The sequence below is a fragment of the Schistocerca cancellata genome, chromosome 3 (assembly GCF_023864275.1).
Source record: "Schistocerca cancellata isolate TAMUIC-IGC-003103 chromosome 3, iqSchCanc2.1, whole genome shotgun sequence".
In the NCBI taxonomy this organism is placed as follows: domain Eukaryota; kingdom Metazoa; phylum Arthropoda; class Insecta; order Orthoptera; family Acrididae; genus Schistocerca; species Schistocerca cancellata.
Window position 1 is genome coordinate 508095263 of NC_064628.1, and position 20886 is coordinate 508116148.

Here is a 20886-nt window from a genome sequence, read left to right on the forward strand (position 1 = left end):
TTGTAATATCTCTTTATATTCTACTAATTATCCCTGCACAATTCTATGAGTAAATTACGTTTCCTACTTGGCCACATATGCACTCGCAGAATCGATGCGCAAAGTAGTACAGTACTATCACTATTCCATGAGTGCATAATTACTCTTTGTAATATTCTCTCTGGTGTGTTGAGAGGACTTCTAGGATCTTCTCAGTGCCGAATAGCCGCACTGAATAATTGTAATTTTGCTATCGAGATTACTGGAAGAAAGAGATTGAAAATATATTGTATGCTACTCAAGAAAATATATACTGAGCATTAGCATCAAAGGTGTGTAAGGAATTTCATTATATATGTATTCTCCAACTGGAAATTTGCACGGAGGTGTCGTTTCGTTGGTAATCAGAAGAGAACTTCCGATGAATTGGAAACGAACCTGCAATTATTAGATCCAAGAGCTCCATTATTTCATCGGATAATTAAACTCTATCAAAGCAAACTTTCCGCTTGATCTGAGGTTTCCTGACGCAACGCAAGAAAACCAAGACATTTTATTTACACAGGATTGCAGATCGCTTCAAATCATCGAGACTGCGGAGAAGGAGAGTTCAAAATGGTTCAAATGGCTCTGAGCACTATGGGACTTAACATCTTAGGTCATCAGTCCCCTAGAACTACTTAAACCTAACTAACCTAAGGACATCACACACATCCATGCCCGAGGCAGGATTCGAACCTGCGACCGTAGCAGCCCCGCGGTTCCGGACTGCAGCACCTAGAAACGCACGGCCACCGCGGCCGGCAAGGAGAGTCATCGTCCGATTCTGATTTAACAAGTAAAGCTTAATTATAACTTTCTTGAGCGACTGTGATGACTGTGATATGGCTGCTTATGAATGAGATCATTAATAAAATACTAATAACTAACTTTCCTCCTCACCAACAACCACTATAAACACAATATTACTTAAAATTATACGTTGCTGCAATGTATATGCAGCGTGGCGCGACTGCTATACGGGTATTAAGCACCGACATATAGGCAAGAGATTAGTGTGGCATTCATACATTTCCAGCGTGCGTGCGGTAAATGTGGTAACGTGAACAATGGCGACGTTATTACCAAATGCGTCCAAACGGGACCAACTTGACTGCCGTTCTTTTCTTGGCCGCCGAAGGACAATTACCGGTAGACATCCACCACAGAATGAACGATGTGTTTGGGGCAGCATGCATGTCGAAAACCACCACTGTGTAATGCTGCACTAAGTTCCGTGCTGATTCGGCACAAGACGCCGGACGATCTGAAGACACTCGACCACCCGCTCTCGAGTCCCGATCTCTCCTCACGTGATTATCGCGCCCTCGGTCCCTAAAAAAACCCTTCAGATGTTACAGATTCCTGTCGTACGAGGATGTGCAGTAGGCAGTTACGGACTTCTTTACGCAGTGGGACACGGTGTTTCACCAAACGGGTTTTTTCAATCTGGTGCGTCGGCGGAATGGTGTCTCAGTGATAACGGCGATTTTGCCTGATTGGCATACCGTTTCTGGACTGTGTGGCTTTGTGACGGAAACATTTTGATCGCCTCTTATAAGATAGCTAAAGTCGCCTGAGAGGCAGTTCTCAGGTTGTGCTTGATGATGGAAACAGAACTTGAGAAAAATCAAAGTTTCGTAGGATCTGGCGATCAAGAAAAATCGTTCAACAATGTCAAATTGTGCAAGATGTCCGAAATTTTCAGGAATGTAAGTGTAAGTTAAAGGAAATGATATGTAATTTACGATATGTACAAGAATGGTGGAGAAAAATAATAATGGAAGACCAAGAATGGACTGCTCAGATTGGAAAGAATATAAGAGGTGGATGCCCATAATATACATCTAGAAGCAATGACAGAAAAAATATAAAGGTTTAGGAGTGGGATTAAAATTCAGTGTGAAAGGATATTAACGATAAGAGTCGCTGACGGGACTGCTACACTCGGCGAAACCGAGGAAATGCTGCACGAGCTGTTGAATGGAATGCGCAGTGTAATAAGCACACACTATGGATTAGATTCACAGTAAATCGAAGAAAGACAAAAGTAATGAGGAGTAGCAGAAGTGAGACTAGCGATAAGCTTAGCAACGAAATTGAGGATCGCAAGCTAACCGAAGTGAAGAAATTCTGCTACCTTGTAAGTAAGGTAAGACACGAGTAACGGAGTAAAGAGGACATAAAAAGCAGACAAGTACAGGCATAGAGAGCATTCCTGGCCAAGATAAGTCTGCTGTTATCAAACACAGACTTAATCTGAGTAAGAAATTTCTGAGAATCTGCGTTTGAGATGTGGTGATATAGAAGAATGTTGAAAGTTAAGCGAACGAATAAGATAACAAATGAGGAGGAAATGATGATATGGAGAACACTGACAAGAAGAAAGGACAGCATGATGGGACATGTGTAAGACATTATACTTCCATGGGACTTGTGAGAGCTGTGAAGGGCAAAAATAGTAGGGGAAGCTGGAGACTGTAATTCATCCAGCCAATAAGTAAGTGCTGCTCTGAGATGAACATATGAGAGGTATTAGCCTCGAGCCGCATCGAACCAGTCAGAAGCATGATGCTGTAAAAAAAGAATCAATATTTAAAGTCAAATTAACATCATCAAATAGGTTCCAGGATATCATTCCATATTTCAGGGTATCTTCTCTCGAAGCACTGTTGGACAACATGTTGCACGGTCTGCACTGCTGCTCCGCAGTCACATTCAGTGCTATGGCCCATTTTTAAAGGTTAGACTATAGCCGTAGTTCTGGTGTGGCCTGTTCGGATCCTCTTTAGATGGCGTCAAATCTTGCTAGGTAGTTCAGACCCTGGCGCTGGTACAGTGGGGTCTTCGTAGACATTACAATAGAAACTCATTTGAAAAGTTTCCATTTCTCTCCCCGTGCTACTTCCAGGAGAGTGCGTTAAACGGTTCAAAAAGGTATAAGCTGCCCACACCTGTCAGCTTGACTTCCAGCGGGGTCGCGGAGCGTTACTGTTGGGAGTAGGTTCAAATGGTTCAAATGGCTCTGAGCACTATGGGACTTTATATCTGAGGTCATCAGTCCCCTATAACCTAGAACTACTTAAACATAACCAACCTAAGGACATCACACACACCCATGCCCGAGGCAGGATTCGAACCTGCGACCGCAGCAGTCGCTCGGTTCCGGACTGTAGCGCCTAGAACCGCTCGGCCACCGCGGCCGGCTTGGGAGTAGGGGGCAAGGAGCATCTTTCATTCTCTAAGTGTGGCTTGTTGTTGTCTCAGGTTCAGTTACAAATATCGCCAATATTTCATATTCTCGCGTTTTGTCTTATTAAGAGACAGTGCGGAACTGTGTTGAACGCCTTTCAGAAGTTGAGGAACACACACAAATCCAATCGCCGGTATCTACTGCGTTATTGTTCTCGTTATCGAAGAGTAACCCGGGTTTCAAACGATCTCTGTTCGTAGTAACCATATTTATTTCTATAAACACATTTTCGGTCCCTCTAAACAGTTGTGGTCTAACAATCAGTGCCGTATTTAGGATCTACAGATCCCTAGGCTGAACATGCCGCATGGCCCCTAGAAGGAGAAGTTCTGTGGTAACTAAGCTGTAAAAATAGCATTTTAAAGAAATTTTAGAATTAAAATCCTGTGAATGTAGCATCTGAGATTTAGTATTTAATCATAAAAGATTTTATTAGACAATTTATGATTTAATGAACTGACTGGATTAAGAGAACTGAAATAATAAAGGTATTGAATGCGCTTGATAAAAATCGCTATGACTGAGAGTACTTAAAAAGAAAAGAACAAAACGTTGGATTCCAAATCCTTAGAAAAGTCAGTATTCCGATTTTAACAATACTGGAGTGTAATTATAAGGAAAAGGAATGTAACAATAATTAAAATTTTAAATACTTTTACTTCAAATACAATACTTTCCCGAAATGTCTCACTAACAAACAAAGTTAATTGAAACTGGTATTTCACAGTTTCATGAGCTCACGAATCCGTATCTGGTGGCAGGAAGCAAGAGACCTTATGAGTCCTGGCTCGGATAAAATGAGGTACCGAGAAAATCCTCTTTCCGAGATAACGTATTCACTTCATAGTGCCAAAATTCCCTCAGTATTCTTTTAAAATTTTGGATCAACGCGTTTGACGGACTCCACTGGAAGTTCGACGCAAAGGGGGGCGGGACTTGAGACGTGAATGCTGACTTACGAGGGGCATTCAATTAAGTAATGCAACACATTTTTGTTCTGAAAGTAGTTGACTTTATTCAGTATTCCAATACACCGTATGATACCGCACTCCTTTGGCTACAAAAATCTATTTTTCAACATAATCTCTGTACAATGAGATGCCATTACGCCACCTTCATGGGAGGGCCTGTACGTCAACATGCTACCGTTTTCTACTGGTCTTGCTGCTTCAGTAACCCCTCATCATCCACGTACTGCTTACCGCAGAGCGCATCTTTTATTGGGCCAAACAGATGGAACTCGGAAGGTACGAGACTGGTCTGCAGTGTGAATGAGGAGCAATCCTACGAAGTTTTGTGAGCTCCTCTTGGGTGTGCAGACTTGTTTAAGGTCTTTGCATTATCATGCAGAAGGAAAAGTTCTTTTGAATTTTTATGGTGGACGAGGAGACTAAAGTCGTTTCCTCAGTTACCTGAGGGTAGCACAATACATTTCAGAGTTGATCATTGCACCATGAGGGAGGATATCAAACAGAATAACTCCTTCAGAGTCCCAGAAGACCGTCGCCATGACTTTACCAGCTGAGGGTGCGGCTTTGAACTGTCTCTTCTGAGGAGCATAGGTGTGGCGACGCTGCATGGATTGCCGTTTTTTTCCTGGTTCGAAGTGATGAAGCCATGTTTCAAGTGACGGAGTGATGAAGTCGTGTTCGAGAAATACTTGCCACAATCAGCTTCGTAGCACGCAAGCAATCCCGCACAGATGGTCCTTTGTTGCTCTTTATGGTATTGTTAGGCGGCGAGGCACACAGCTGGTGGACGAGTGTGCCAGCGCTGCCAGTAGAGACCTCCAGGTGACCAGCGAGGTGTCTGATTGCGATCGGCGAACGAGAGTGTCCGCACGTTCCAACATTTCTGGAGACACCGCTCTGAGATCGGACAGGTTTCCGCGAGCTTATTGTGATATGACAGACGCCTCACCCAACGACCCATCGTGCTTTTTTCACTGACAGGTCTCCGGAGATATTCCGTAATCGCCTATGAAAATCTGCGGTGCTCTGGTTCCCCGCCAAAAGAAACTCAATTACAGCTCACTGACTGGAATGCACCTCCGTTTCAAACGCCATTTTGAAGGCTACGTACACCTCCGGCACTTATCGGAACATCATGAAAGAGAAAGGCAGAAGCGGTAATATTCCACGATGTCCCGCGACAAATTCCGAATTTTTTCAGCCGAAACTGCCAGAGAAACAATAAGTTGCATTATTTATTGAACGCCCCACGTAATTCATATGAGCTGCCGCTCATAAAATACCTAGATGTTACTCTTCTCTATACAATTGTTGTGTGTTAAAAGAAATAACTACTTCATTTTGAAGTGTTTGTGGCGCATATATATTTATGGTGTTGGCCCCTTGTGGTGTGGACTCGTGAGCTCCAGCCTTTATAGCCTTTGATTAAATGAAGCTCTGCTAACTACACTGCCATCCAGAAAAAGTGAAACAACTTCAAGACACGGTCGGATGTCAATGTAACTTCATACATATACACACCATTCTCTGTGACAGGTAGTACGGCTGCCAAATAGTATTAGCGTTTTTAGTGTTTACCGTTTTAACAGGCCAGGTGGGGTATACAAGGGGCGTGAAAACCATCAGTTTTTGAGTAATTACTTGGAAGTACATAGAGATGCCACGTTCTCGTGTGAGACTGTGTTATTAGCACCTGACAGAGTTTTAAAGGGGCCACTTCGAGAGTCTGCATTTGGGCTCCTGGGCGAATTTTTCAACATACAGGATTTGTGGGGAATTCAGATATGGTGATGGACCGATGTTGGTCCAAATGGGATCATGAGGGCAAGCATATTCGTCGTCAAGATTCCAGACCGCAAGGGAGAACCACCTTGTTGTGTTCTATGGACATAGCAACCCTTACGCACCTGTGAGCCTGCCATCAGAGATCAAATAATTGAGGCCCTGCAACATTCTCTGTCATACGGCACCATTAATCGGATTCCAACAGCAGCCAGACAAGGAAATCACCGTCCCATTTGTAGGCTGCCGTTAAAACTACGACACAAACGGCTGCGTTTGCAGTCCTGCCACGACCGGGAAGCATAGACTCCTGACGAATGGCGCCGCACAGTGTTCAGCGATGACTCCCGGTTCTGTACTAGCTCGGATGACCATCGTCGCGAAGGACGGTGGCGACTTGGGGAGTAGTCCCAATCTTCCAGTGTTTTGGAGAGGTTCAAATGGCTCTAAGCACTATGGGACTTAACATCTGAGATCATCAGTCCCCTAGACTTAGAACTACGTAAACCTAACTAACCTAGGGACATCCCACACATCCATGACCGAGGCAGGATTCGAAACTGCGACCGTAGCAGCAGCGCGGTTCCAGACTGAAGCGCCTAGAAACACTCGGTCACAGCGGCCGGCTTTTGGAGAGGAATAGCGTCATTACTGCTAGCGTCGTGGTGTGGCGAGTCATCGGGCGTTGAGGGAACTCTGATGACACATCCTGTGTCATTATTTGTTACCTTTGATGAGACATGATCGCGGTGCCATTTTGCAACAGAAAAATGTTCGTCTGCCCATGGTACGTGTCTCTACGAACTGTGAGCGTGGCTACTGTGGGCAGTAGAATCCCAAGATCTGTTCCTAACAGAACCTGTGTGGAATCAGCTCTGACGTCACCTCCATTCCATCCAACATCCAGGATATTAAGGAGGAGTTACAACAGCTGTGGGCCAAATTGCCTTACAAGAGGATACCAAGGCTTTATGACATCCTTCTCGACCGGATTAGTGCATGCATCCAGGCGAGAGAGGGTGCAACTTCGTACTGATAAGAGGGCTCATACTGCCAAATCTTTGTAAATTTTACTCCACTGTGTAACTTATGAAATAACACTACGTACCGTCTCAAATGGTGAAGTTTCATTTCGTTTCCTCTTGCTCGCGTGGACGCTTCACTTTTTTTTGTCAGACAGTGTACAAGCGACGAGTTTATGATATGTGTTCTAGAAGCCACAAAGCAGTTACAGAGGTTACATTGTCACAAGAACGTGCTTACCCTGGTCTGCACGACGCAGTTCCTGTCGGGCGAGAGCGAGAGCCGCACGTAGGAGTCTGGGCTGTCGGCCAGCTCCTTGGCCTCCAGCACGGTCACCACCAGCTCGCCACTGCTGCTCGTCCCCGGAAACACAGAGAAGCAAGCTGTTAACTGAGTGTACGTTCTGCCGCGGAGTGAGTCAGTTGACACAAAAGTTTTCTGGCGATGCCGACGCGTCGTATTGTAAACTCACTACTGTACCGACATTTAGGCCACAATGATTGTTTCCTTCCCCTCAATCTACTGGAAATAATTTTTGTCCAGGGTCCATTATACAGGGAGATTCAGAATTCCTATTACACAGTTATAGATATTGTAGGGGTGTCTCAGGACAGCAATATTTGGTAATAATCACATGTTGCAAATTGCTCTGTTTGGAAGATAAACGACTTTGAAAGAACGCCAAAAGATACGCTGCAGCTGAACAACAACGTATGCTCGATGTAGAGACCACGAGTTCCGTTGCACAAAGTTTACCTGAGAACAATGTACTCATGCACATGGTCCGAAAGTCCTGAACTGTCCTGTATGACCTACTCTGTAGTCATTTCACGGGCAAGAAGATCGTCCTATGGTTCCACAGGAGCGTCGTAACAATACTCTTTAAGTAGACGCACAGGAAAAAGTCTAGAGGTGTTACGTCTGGCGAATGCGGTGGCCAACGAAACGGTCTACAGCGACCCATCCACATGTGCCCGAATGCTTAGTGAAGGTGCTGACAGACGCAGTGCGAAAAGTGGACTGGAGCGCCATGACGCTGGAACTACATCATCAGGCGAGTATGCAACGGCACATCCGCTAAACGCTGCACCAGTACACCTTGTAGGGAGGCCAGCTAGCTGTGACCAGTTAGACGGGGCGGTACAGCACATGGGCCAATGAGACGACCGTGGATAATACCAACCCACACGTTACACGGAAACGATGTTGAAATCCATGGGATTGTCTGCCATGAGGGTTTTCCTCACTCGAAATGTGGCTGTTACGAAGGTTGAGCAGACCTTCGTTTGTGAAATGCACTTCACCTGTAAAAGAATGATTCGAGGAAAATCTGGAATGTCGACACAACGGTGTAGGAACCATGATGGGTACGTGGCGCAGATTCAGCTGGACTCAGCACATGCCCCATTGTAGGTAGTATGGGTGAAGCTGCTGCTCTGGAACACATCCACGGAACCTGCGATGTTGCGGGTACTCGTCGACTGTTTCTGGGCGGACAGTAGAAGGACTTACTCTCCAACGTCAACAGCGCGGCCTTGAAGGTGCCGATTTCCTGAAGCTGTCGTCCCAGTTTTGCATAAATGGCATCTGATGGACAGGCACGGTCTGGAAATCGTTTTTGATACAGGCGACCGTTAATCGACCATTTTGTCCACTTTTATCGTAGATGAGCAACATGTCGGTATATTCGGAAAACGTATCTGTAATGCACCGCCTTTTTCTATCACTCAGTGGCGGCTGATGTACATGGGCGTCAACTCATTGGACTGTTCTCTGATTACACTTGAATGACGTCACACAAGACATCAAATGAGATGAGACACCGACCTCTATCAATGTGTATTGCCTTCCCATCATTCAGAGTCGTTTATCTTCCTAACGGCGTATTTACGGACATGGTTTACTACTGGATATTCCTGTCCTGAGTTCCCTCTATAGCGCCAATAAAAGTTAATCAAAAGAATAACGATATTAGCTTTTAGTGGGTATTGCAATAAATCAATGGGGGGAGTTTCAAATTTGTGCTGGGCTGGGACTCGAACCCGGAGTCTTCCGTTTCTCATGAACATCCGGACACGATCCCCGATGGACACAAATTTCCAACTTATTCGCACACTACTGTCCATTACTCTTACTAATCGCTGTGATCACTGATTCCCGCAGGAGTTCGGGGGTGTTTGTGCATCTGTATGGAAGGAATCATTGGCCGTTTGGCCCTAGTTGTATTTAGAATGTCATATAATTTGTGAGGCGATTTTACGTGTGAAAAACTGAGAAAGCAATTGTGTCAAATAAAGACAAGGTTGGAGACCGTGGCTGTCACATGAAATAAATTGGTTATGGTGTACAAAGACCAGCCCTAAATTGGTTTTAGGTGGCTATTTAAAAAATACCGTTACTGGCTTCGAATTTTTCACAATTTATCATCAGACGGTTTTTTTCTCGCTTTCATCAAAATAAATTATACATTGGTTTCCTGTGAGTTGACCTAGGATAAACAATAATTCAAAATTATAAACGTGTAACCAAATGGTTGCGCTACATATTTGTGTTGGAATGTAACTTAGGTGAAATGTCCATCTTGCGCATTAGTTTTTGCATTTTTCTTCCAATAAAGTACATTCTCAAGGATGTTTGTATTTTCACAGTCACAAACGTTGGGCTGCATTGTAAACCACTTTCGCTCGGTATGTTGTAAATCAAAACATATGGTGCACATTGAAAATTTTTTGTGACCGAACGAAAGTGGTTTACAATGCAGTGCAACGGTTGTGACTGCGAAAATATAAACATCCTTGAGGATGGATTTCATTGGAAGAAAAATGAAAAAACGAATGCGCCAGATGGACATTTCACGCAAGTTTTATTCCAACACAAATATGTTCCGCAACCATTTGGTTACACGTTTCTGATTCTGAATTATTGTTTATCCTAGGGCAACTTACAGGAAACCAATGTATAATTTGATCTGATGAAAGAAAGAAAAACAACCATCTGATGATAAACTGTGAAAAATTCGAAACCGTAACGGTATTTTTTAAATAAAGTCATCAAAAATCAGTTTGTTCCTGGTTGCTGTTCACCATCAACAATTTATATACCAAAAAATCTTGTGAGCATGTGTCCGATTTTCGATCGTTATTGGAAGTGGAGGAGAATGAAAACTACACACATTCATTGATGATTATAAAGACAAATGTGAATATTACTTACCAAAATGCTGTGTCTGATCCATCCAACAAGAAGTGTTCAAAAAGTTCCCCACCAATCTCACTGCATTTGTCGACACATTGGAGGGTGTGTTGTGTTGCACATCGAACATGACCTCGGCAGGCTTTAATGCAGCCAGCAGCGTCGGTGATGGGAAAGACAAGTTCTTCAACTGGGACATTTTCGTAGCGTACACATCCTCCTTTAACCAGCCCCATAAACAGAAGTCTAAGGTGGTTAGGCCGGGAGACCTGACAGGCCAGTTAATGGGACCGCCACGGTCAATGTGCAGTTGAAGAAATGCGTTATTCAGATACTGGGATACTTGTCTGGTACAGTGAATAGGTGATCCATTATCTTGCAGTTACACTCCTGGAAACTGAAATAAGAACACCGTGAATTCATTGTCCCAGGAAGGGGAAACTTTATTGACACATTCCTGGGGTCAGATACATCACATGATCACACTGACAGAACCACAGGCACATAGACACAGGCAACAGAGCATGCACAATGTCGGCATTAGTACAGTGTATATCCACCTTTCGCAGCAATGCAGGCTGCTATTCTCCCATGGAGACGATCGTAGAGATGCTGGATGTAGTCCTGTGGAACGGCTTGCCATGCCATTTCCACCTGGCGCCTCAGTTGGACCAGCGTTCGTGCTGGACGTTTAGACCGCGTGAGACGACGCTTCATCCAGTCCCAAACATGCTCAATGGGGGACAGATCCGGAGATCTTGCTGGCCAGGGTAGTTGACTTACACCTTCTAGAGCACGTTGGGTGGCACGGGATACATGCGGACGTGCATTGTCCTGTTGGAACAGCAAGTTCCCTTGCCGGTCTAGGAATGGTAGAATGATGGGTTCGATGACGGTTTGGATGTACCGTGCACTATTCAGTGTCCCCTCGACGATCACCAGTGGTGTAAGGCCAGTGTAGGAGATCGCTCCCCACACCATGATGCCGGGTGTTGGCCCTATGTGCCTCGGTCGTATGCAGTCCTGATTGTGGCGCTCACCTGCACGGCGCCAAACACGCATACGACCATCATTGGCACCAAGGCAGAAGCGACTCTCATCGCTGAAGACGACACGTCTCCATTCGTCCCTCCATTCACGCCTGTCGCGACACCACTGGAGGCGGGCTGCACGATGTTGGGGCGTGAGCGGAAGACGGCCTAACGGTGTGCGGGACCGTAGCCCAGCTTCATGGAGACGGTTGCGAATGGTCCTCGCCGATACCCCAGGAGCGACAGTGTCCCTAATTTGCTGGGAAGTGGCGGTGCGGTCCCCTACGGCACTGCGTAGGATCCTACGGTCTTGGCGTGCATCCGTGCGTCGCTGCGGTCCGGTCCCAGGTCGACGGGCACGTGCACCTTCCGCCGACCACTGGCGACAACATCGATGTACTGTGGAGACCTCACGCCCCACGTGTTGAGCAATTGGGCGGTACGTCCACCCGGCCTCCCGCATGCCCACTATACGCCCTCGCTCAAAGTCCGTCAGCTGCACATACGGTTCACGTCCACGCTGTCGCGGCATGCTACCAGTGTTAAAGACTGCGATGGAGCTCCGTATGCCACGGCAAACTGGCTGACACTGACGGCGGCGGTGCACAAATGCTGCGCAGCTAGCGCCATTCGACAGCCAACACCGCGGTTCCTGGTGCGTCCGCTGTGCCGTGCGTGTGATCATTGCTTGTACAACCCTCTCGCAGTGTCCGGACAAGTATGGTGGGTCTGACACACTGGTGTCAATGTGTTCTTTTTTCCATTTCCAGGAGTGTACATTTGCTGTCGTTGCTGTAATGCCACGTCTTTCAAAAGTGCAGGTAGGTCTTCTATCAGCAAATGTGCGTATGCTGGGGCTGCCGTGCGGTTTGGCAGAAACACAGGCCGTATCACAGGATTTCAATCACACCACATCAGACGTTCACTGATAAACTAACTTGGAATCTTGTTCCACTGATGTTATGTGGGTTCTCTATCGCCTATGATGAGAACTGCGGTTGTTCATGATACCATTGGGTGCATATGTAGCCTCATCTGTTAATAAAGTGTATTGCATGATGTCTCTGTGTGCTGCCAACGGTTCACAAAATTGTCATATGCTTACTGAAACACCTGGATAAAGATGCTGGACGAGCTGCACATGGAATGGGTACAAGCTCTCAGAATGTAACGTAGGCTCACTCGCGTTTGTGGAATATCGAGCTGACGGCTAACTCTCCGTGTACTGGTGGTGGGATTCTGTTGTACCATTGCAACAGTGTCTTCCCTTTCCTCAGCCGACTGGACGGCTTTGCGTTCTGATATTACGGGTACACTGGTTAGTGTTCTGCATTCACTTGATGTTCGAAAAAACCTGGAAAATGCCAGGCACAGGGGGTTCGTCGATCAGGGAAACGTCTCTGGTATTTTGTCAGAACTGCATGACCATTGGGAATGCAGTACCCACCCACACACAACGTGTCTGCTTATTCTAGACGGGTGAACGTATGCAGCATGTTGTTATTCACGGACACCACGGACTTCCTCAATTAAACAACACTCAAGCACGACACGCACACGGCCTCACGACTGCTCACTGATCCAACCCACGGCTGCACACTGGGCACACTTGCAGCTGTTGCCTCGGTGCGACACCACAGAGCTGCCATCTGTTCAGAACTCTCACAGCTCCAGTAGGACGGATCAGTCACCTGTCCCACAATTATTCTGTCCACCACAGCGCCTACACAGCATGTCGGTAAGTAATATTCACACTTGTGTTTATATTCATTCATGGATGTGTGTTGTCTTCAACCTACTCCAGTTCTATGACGATCCAAAATCGAACATTTTGTTCATAGGACTTTTTCCGTTATTGTCACATGTAGAAGCACCTCATAAATTATGTGACATTCCTACTGAATCATCCTGTGAGGCAGCTACGTCATAACACCCCTTGTATCTCCCCAACCGTAATAGATACAAAGATGTCGTTTGGACAGTGAATTGCAGGGACAGGGGCTACTTGAATACATCACATTTCATGTTTGTGCTATTTTTTATTACAGAGATATGAGGCCATATTTGTTTTTTTTTTTTAAATGGAACCCTATGTTAAATTTTAGCGTAACATGATAGGCTTAAAAAGACGGTTTCAAATATGTGTATATAATAATATTTAGGCGAATAATTTTTGAGACACAGATATGTTTTCGTATCGTGTTCGTTGTTGTCCAGTGCGACCTTTCCTGTTGACCACTGAGGAACTTAACAGGGAAGGCGTTGTTTTCCTGCTTCTCGATAACACCGCAAGATGACGCACGAGGTAGCTGGAGAGAAGGGTATAAATGTGCTGCTGGGGTAATGAGACATCGCATTTTCGTGACAGTTTCTTGGGGCAGACATGTACACCAATTAAGAAAATTTAGATATGCTTCTAGCGTATGGTGGAAGCAGAAGAAATGCTGTTAGAGCAATAAAGCGAAATGAAGAGCTGTATCCTGATTGTGAGCGTCCCACGCGCCAGCTTCTTGCACGTATTTGCAATAAACTACTTGAATCTGGATCATGGAACGCCATACAGAGGACAAGGCAGAAAACTGCAACTGGCGAGGTACATGAAGAGGGCGTTCTAGCCTTGGCGCATAACGACCCTACTGTTTCGTCGGGCGACGTACCGCCTCATAATGTCGTTTAAGTCAGAGAAGTGTTCTACGCATATTGCACCGGCATAGATTTCACCCGTTTCACCTCTCATTACATCAAGCACTCTCCCGTGTGGATTTCGAACGGCGCCAGGAATTTTGCCGGTTTGCTCTGCAGCGCCTACAAGATGATCCAACGTTTTTTCAACGGGTGCTTTTTACTGATGAAGCGACTTTCACCAACCACGGTAATGTGAATTGCATAATATGCATTACTGGTCAATAGAGAACCCTCACTGGCTTCGACAGGTACAGCATCATCAACCGTGGAGTGTTAACGTGTGGTGCGGCATCGTCGGAAATGTCATTGTGGGGCCGTACGTCATTCCGGGTATACTAAATGGCAACAACTACGCGCAGTTCCTGCGAAACGTTCTGCCCATTTTGCTGGAAGAGGTACCACTAACTACGCGTCAGTGCATGTGGTTCCAACAAGACGGCAGTCCGACTCACTCTTCCCGTGTGGCTACAGAGCTGTTAAATGAAAAGTTCCCGGATTGTTGGATAGGACGACGTGCTGCTGAAGTGAAGTGGCCAGCCCGGTCTCCTCATTTGACCACTCTTGATTTTTTTCTGTGGGGAGCAATCAAATATAGGGTGTATGCTCAAGTACCAACTACGCCAGACGATATGAAGCAACTAATCATCGAAGCGTGCGCTGATATCTCACGTGACACCCTCCCAGCCGTTCACAAATCATTCGAACGGCGACTACAAATGTGCATTGCAGCAGAGGGGAAGCATTTTGAGCACATCCTCCAGAAAAGTTTTGTATCATGTACAGTATGTATTTTGCATATTTGTGTGTATTTGGTTCGTATTGTGATCAGTAGTAAATATTTTCAAATAAAAAACAAATACATACGAAATAATTGTGACCAAATTCCTCAATTACATTTGTATTTCTGTTACTTAAAATGTATTAACATCTTGTAGTATTTTAATACTGTATGTTGTCTATTATTTTGGTATCATAGTTGTGAAATAACTGAATAATATTTGCGCGACATCATCAGTTAATTTTTGCACAAAATATCGCAGAATGTATTACTATCGTCGGGTAAATGGGCGTGTTTGTGTAAGGACGAACTCGTGACGTTTACCATGTACTCTATACAACAGGAGAGGTCGCCTTGGACAACATCGCTTCGAAGGACGAACACGATACGAGAACATATCTGTGTCTCAAAAATTATTCGCCTAAATATTATACACATATTTGAAACCGACTTCTTAAGCCCATCATGTAACGCTAAAATTTAACATAGGTTCCATTTAAAAAAACAAAGATGGCTTCATACCTCTGTGGTAGAAACTAGCACAAACGTGAAATGTGATGTATCCAAGTGGCCCATGTCCCTGCAATTTACTGTCCAAACGGCATCTTTGTGTCTATAACGGTTGGGGAGATACAAGGGGTGTTATGACTTAGCTGCCTCACCCTGTATATAGTATTTGAAAGACTTATCGCTGGTAATGAACTTACGTGTACGAAAGGTAGAGTTGTGATTTCAACAATGTGTGTGTGGAAACTGGGAATCATAGTGATTGATAATTGATAATAAATTGAGCTGTTGGCTAAGAGCACACGGTCATTGCTAGACGCGATTGTGACCGACGGATGTGAGCTCTGCTATTGGTTAAGCAACGTGACTGCCGAAAGCTAATTAGACTGCGATAGTAGTTGACTAGTAGCTTACAACCTGTCGCTCTCGAGGCCGACGCAGAGGTACCCTGCGACGGGCGCCTCCTGGAGGTCTCCCAGCACGACGGACGTGTCCGAGCAGACCGACTCGCAGGAGGCGGCGCGCCGCAGCCCGGCCGGCACGTCGCACACCTCCAGGTCGGTGGCGGGCGCACTGGGGGCGGCTGGCGGCGGCTGCTGCTGCGGCGGCGGCACTGGGGACGGCAGCGGCAGCGGCGGCGGCGCCAGCGGCGGCGGGGGCGGCGGCGGCGGCGGCGAGGGCGCGGGCCGCAGCGGCTGCGGCGGGATCGCCATGGCGCCCACGCCGGCCGCCGCCGCAGCCGCGCCCCCGAACCGCAGCGCCACCTCCAGGCTCGTGTCCGACTCCGCGCGCACCTGCCGGCACGCCAACCACCGCAGCTACAGTCGCGCTCTACCAGAACTACGGTTCGCTAGTTTTGGTACGCTACATAAAAGGATTACCGGTAGTATTGGTAGAGTTGGTAGGGAAAGAAACACAAACGAATGCGTAAGAGAGAAAATGAGAGTCGACGACTTCTCTATGTGTTTTTTTTTGTTTGTTTTGCACATTATTAGAGCTGCACATCATTCAGTGCTAGTCCATTGTGTACTATGTATTCTTATAGAATATAAATTGAATTTTACTGTATAAGCAATAAAAATTAGCTGAAAGCGTAACTTTTGCGCCTTTATGTACCCAAAGCAGTTACTTCTGGTGGACGCGCAGTTACCATGCGCAAACATAAAAATATGTATAACTGTTGTTGTTATTTTGTACTCAATAGAACGTCCTTCATCATAATCAAAGTTACTTATGAATAACACAAACATATTTTATGTGAGTTCGACGAAGTACTAAGCGATGTTTAATATGTTCCTTCTTGTGCGTAATTTTTATTTTTATTTTACCTTTTTGTTAAGGAAATTGTGTTCTCTAGCATTATATGATGAATCTCTATCGTTTGTTTCAATGTTACCACAATATCCTTCAGTTTCACCTTACAAATCAGCGATTTGCGGATAAAAGCTGAATTAAACATTGACATTTCCAGCTTTCCTATAAATACGGTTTATTCTTAAGTAACAGACAGGAGGGTAACTATGTAGAATAAAAATGTTCCGAGGGTTACCCGGCCCCTTATACATTGTAGCGCCAAAGAAACTGGTATAGCCATGCGTATTCAAATACAAAGGTTCATAAACAGACAGAATACATCCGTTGTTACATCGGTAACTGGTGCTACAATCGCAGGTTATAAAGATTTAAGTGAGTTTGAAAGTCGTGTTATAGTCGGCGCACGAGGAATGGGACACAGCATCTCCGACGTAGCGATGAAGTGGGGATTTTCCCGTACGACCATTTCACGAGGGCACCGTGAATATCAGGAATCCAATACAACATCAAATCTCCGACATCGCTCCGGCTGGAAAAAGATCCTGCAAGAACGGGACCAACAACGACTGAAGAGAATCGTCCAACGTCACAGAAGTGCCAACCCTTACGCAAACTGCTGTAGATTTCAATGGTGGGCCATCAAGTGTCAGCGTGCGAACCATTCAACGAAACATCATCGATGTGAGTTTTCGAAGCCGAAGGCCCACTCGTGTACTCTTGATGACTAACTTAACTCTTCCCGAGCGGTACCGACCGGCCGCCGCGTCATCCTCAGCACACAGGCGTTACATGATGCGGATATGGAGGGGCATGTGGTCAGCACATCGCTGTCCCGGCCGTTTGTCAGTTTCCGAGACCGGCGCCGCTACTTCTCAATCAAGTAGCTCCTCAGTTTTCAGTCTTCATGATTGCACGACACAAAACTTTACGCCCGGCCTGGGTCCGTCGACACCGACATTTGAATGTTGGTGACTGGAAACATTGCCTGGTCGGACGAGTCTCATTTTAATTCGTATCGAGCGGATGGACGTTTACGGGTATGGAGACAACCTCATGAATCCATGGACGCTGCATATCAGCAAGGGATTGTTCAGGCTGCTGCAGGGTCTGTAATGGTGTAGGGCGTGCGTAGTTGGAGTGATATGGGACACCTGATATATCTAGATACGACTGTGACAGGTGACACGTACGTAAGCGTCCTGTCTGATCACGTGCATCCATTCATGTCCATTGTGCATTCCGACGGTCTTGGGCAATTCCAGAAAGATAATGCGATGCCCCACACGTCCGGAATTGCTACAGAGTGGCTCCAGGAACACTCTTCTGAGTTTAAACACTTCTGCTGGCCACCGAACTCCCCAGACGTGAACATTATTGAGCATACCTGAGATGCCGTGCAACGTTCAGAAGAGATCTCCACCCCCTCGTACTATTACGGATTTATGGACAGCCCTGCAGGATTCATGGTGTCCATTCCCTCCAGCACTACTTCAGACATTAGTCGACTCCATGCCACGTCGTGTTCGGCACTTCTGCGTGCTCGCGGGGGCCCTACACGATATTACGTAGGTGTACCAGTTTCTTTGGCTCTCCAGTGTATATCCTCTCTGAGTTTGTAGACGGTTCACCGATTACTGTTTTTAGGGTATTGTAATAAGACACTCATCGCATGCGTAAAGAAAGAAATGGTTATGAGGTAATGCAACTGGCATGAAACACAACCAGTGTACTGCTAATGCGGGTAGCACCGCAACTGACCAAAGCTAGTTTGACAACTACCGTTGTCTACGCTTTCTTATGATAGTCTACAGCAGTTGTACAACTCTAACTGCAGCGCTTTGATGCCGGTGGTCATAGGCGGCACAAACATACCGACTTATAGTACGGAACGCTTGCGTGAGCTGAAGAGAAGTTGAAAAATGTGTATATCACGAGAAATGGCTGTTTGTTTGAAAGTTTTACCACTATGAGCGTCTTTGGATGCTTGAACACATGAGCGATACATATTATTTGGCTACCAGAAGTTTCATGATTAGTAGAGCGCAGTATTGCCAAATCAGCTGACTCTTTGTATTACAGTTTAGCTGGCAAATGAGTGATTTAGTAGGCGTCCGAACATATGGCTCTTTTCTCAATCATTTGATTCTTTTCTAGATTTTTTCTTGACTATAGGAAGACATTAAAATCTAAGTTTATTAAAGTAAAATTATCTGTAATGGACTAAGACTTAAAAACACTCTTCTCTATTCCATCAAAATCTAGACCCTATTATTAGACTGAATTAAAAAGCACAAGAAAGCAATGTAAAGCTGTGCTGGTGTGCCTTCCAGCCTCATTAGCTTATTCATACACAGACGAGAGCCCTATTGGAAACGCTGTTGAGCATAGCTGACATCAGCAGAGTATAGAAACTTCACAATAATAAAGGAAGCTGTTATAAGCAAAGCAGACTTTAATTTATGCAGCATGAATCAGAAGTTATACGCTTCACTGTTGCAATCAACAATGTGCCAGCGACTGAACTGGAGAGAGAAGCGACGAACGTCTGTTCACAGCAGTGCTGTGCCAAATGTAGCAAATAACGTAATACTGCAGTGCAGATATTGTGAAGTTTGTTCTGTAGATACATTACTTACATTTTTATTGTAAGAAAAATAAATTAATGTGAAAGAAACTGACATAAAGATGTTTATTTAAGCACATTTTTACCCAAAAGTGTGGGTTTTAAAAATGGGCTTATATTTTACATGTAAATCATAGGACGAAACCTCGAATTGTTATTTCTGCACTGGAGGTACAAGAGCATCCAGGAATCATTTCCTTAACGAGATGCACAATGTGTGGTCTAAATCCTTACCCTTTTATCTTTCCAGAGGCATTACATTTTTGGTTTATATTTTCTCTCCTACTATTAAAGCCATTGAAATGAAACGTCGTACAAGCATTTAATATTGAATGCAAAATTCTATGGAACATTTATTTCCTGAAGTTGTTTTAAACTGATTCACATCCCTGATATCATTAAATGTGAATAAATTATTTTTCAAGAACTTCAGTCCAAAGAACACAAAGACCCATCAAAATAATATCAGCCTTGATTATATTTTTGCTTGTCTGTGTATAATTTTATTCACTTGTTCTTCAGAAAGTTAGACTTACGTAACAATATCTACCTTACTGCATTTTCGTAGACATACCTCCCGCCTCCCTCTCCCCTACCCTTACGAGTAAATACCTTGCACTGTATAATTTCTGCAAATATAAAACTGCACAATTATACACCTTGATTTATTTCAGCTTTTTTCTCGCTTTTTTGTAGACACGTTTCGCTTATTTAGATTTGAAGAGTTGGTAGCACTGGTAGAGAGCGTGTGAGTCGGCTGCAGAGAGAGAGAGAGAGAGAGAGAGAGAGAGAGTTGTGTTGTCGCTGAGTGTGGAACTTTGATGGCGAATGTGCCGTAAAGAGCATGAATTTTATTTGAGATGTTGGTATGACTGAAGAAAGAAGACTTTTTTGAGGTGGCTTTGTAGGTAGACGATGCTTTTGGAACAAGGTAGTATACGTGGAGTTTTATCTGTTACAAGAACTAGCAGAGTTATTATTGTAAGTAAAGATTGTTTAACAATATGTACGTTTTGGTATCTGGGACGAATTATCAGCCATGTGTTAAGAATCTTAATTATTATTCTTCGCCCTCTACCTCCTGTTAAAAGTATTTCAGTAGGGAAGCAAAAAGTAAATTATACGTAATTTAAATATTATTTGTGTCAGTTAATTTTTATGGAGGATGATAAAGCTAGGAAAAAACCATAGTTCTCGTTAGTACGAATCACTTCTGTGCTATTAAAAGGACTTTTATAGAATTTTAAAATATCGTTTCATCCATCTGCAAATATTTCAGTAAAATTTATGCTCACTGTTTGAATGAAAAGTGTAGCTCTACTGCGGTTCAGGCGCTCAGTCCGGAACCGCGCGACTGCTACGGTCGCAGGTTCGAATCCTGCCTCGGGCATGGATGTGTGTGATGTCCTTAGGTTAGTTAGGTTTAAGTAGTTCTAAGTTCTAGGGGACTGATGACCACAGATGTTAAGTCCCATAGTGCTCAGAACCATTTTTTTTAGCTTTACTGCGCTCTCACTACTTCTACTATTGCGTGGTTAGTCAGCTGCATTTTTGGGAAGATACCAGATTCTCATTTGGCAAAGCAACCTAAAGTAAGATAAGGCAAATAACCGCGCAGTGCAGTTAAGCACATCGTATTGTTACAACTGAACAAGGCATAGAAGAAGTGAATTATTCGTTGCAAGCTAAGAAAGAATTTTAGGGCCCAA

The 20886-nt window shown here is 44.8% G+C and overlaps 1 protein-coding gene across 1 annotated transcript in view; it reads right to left on the reverse strand.

Moving 5' to 3' along the window:
- The window catches only part of LOC126176381 (synaptotagmin-12-like), a 326752-nt gene that overhangs the window by 30701 nt on the left and 275165 nt on the right, over positions 1–20886 (reverse strand). Inside the window, exons 5-7 of the mRNA XM_049923538.1 lie at positions 15963–16034; positions 15658–15791; positions 7288–7399 (exon numbers count right to left, since the gene is read on the reverse strand). Coding sequence (XP_049779495.1) covers positions 7288–7399; positions 15658–15791; positions 15963–16034 — 318 coding nt within the window. The remainder of the gene's footprint in view (positions 1–7287; positions 7400–15657; positions 15792–15962; positions 16035–20886) is intronic.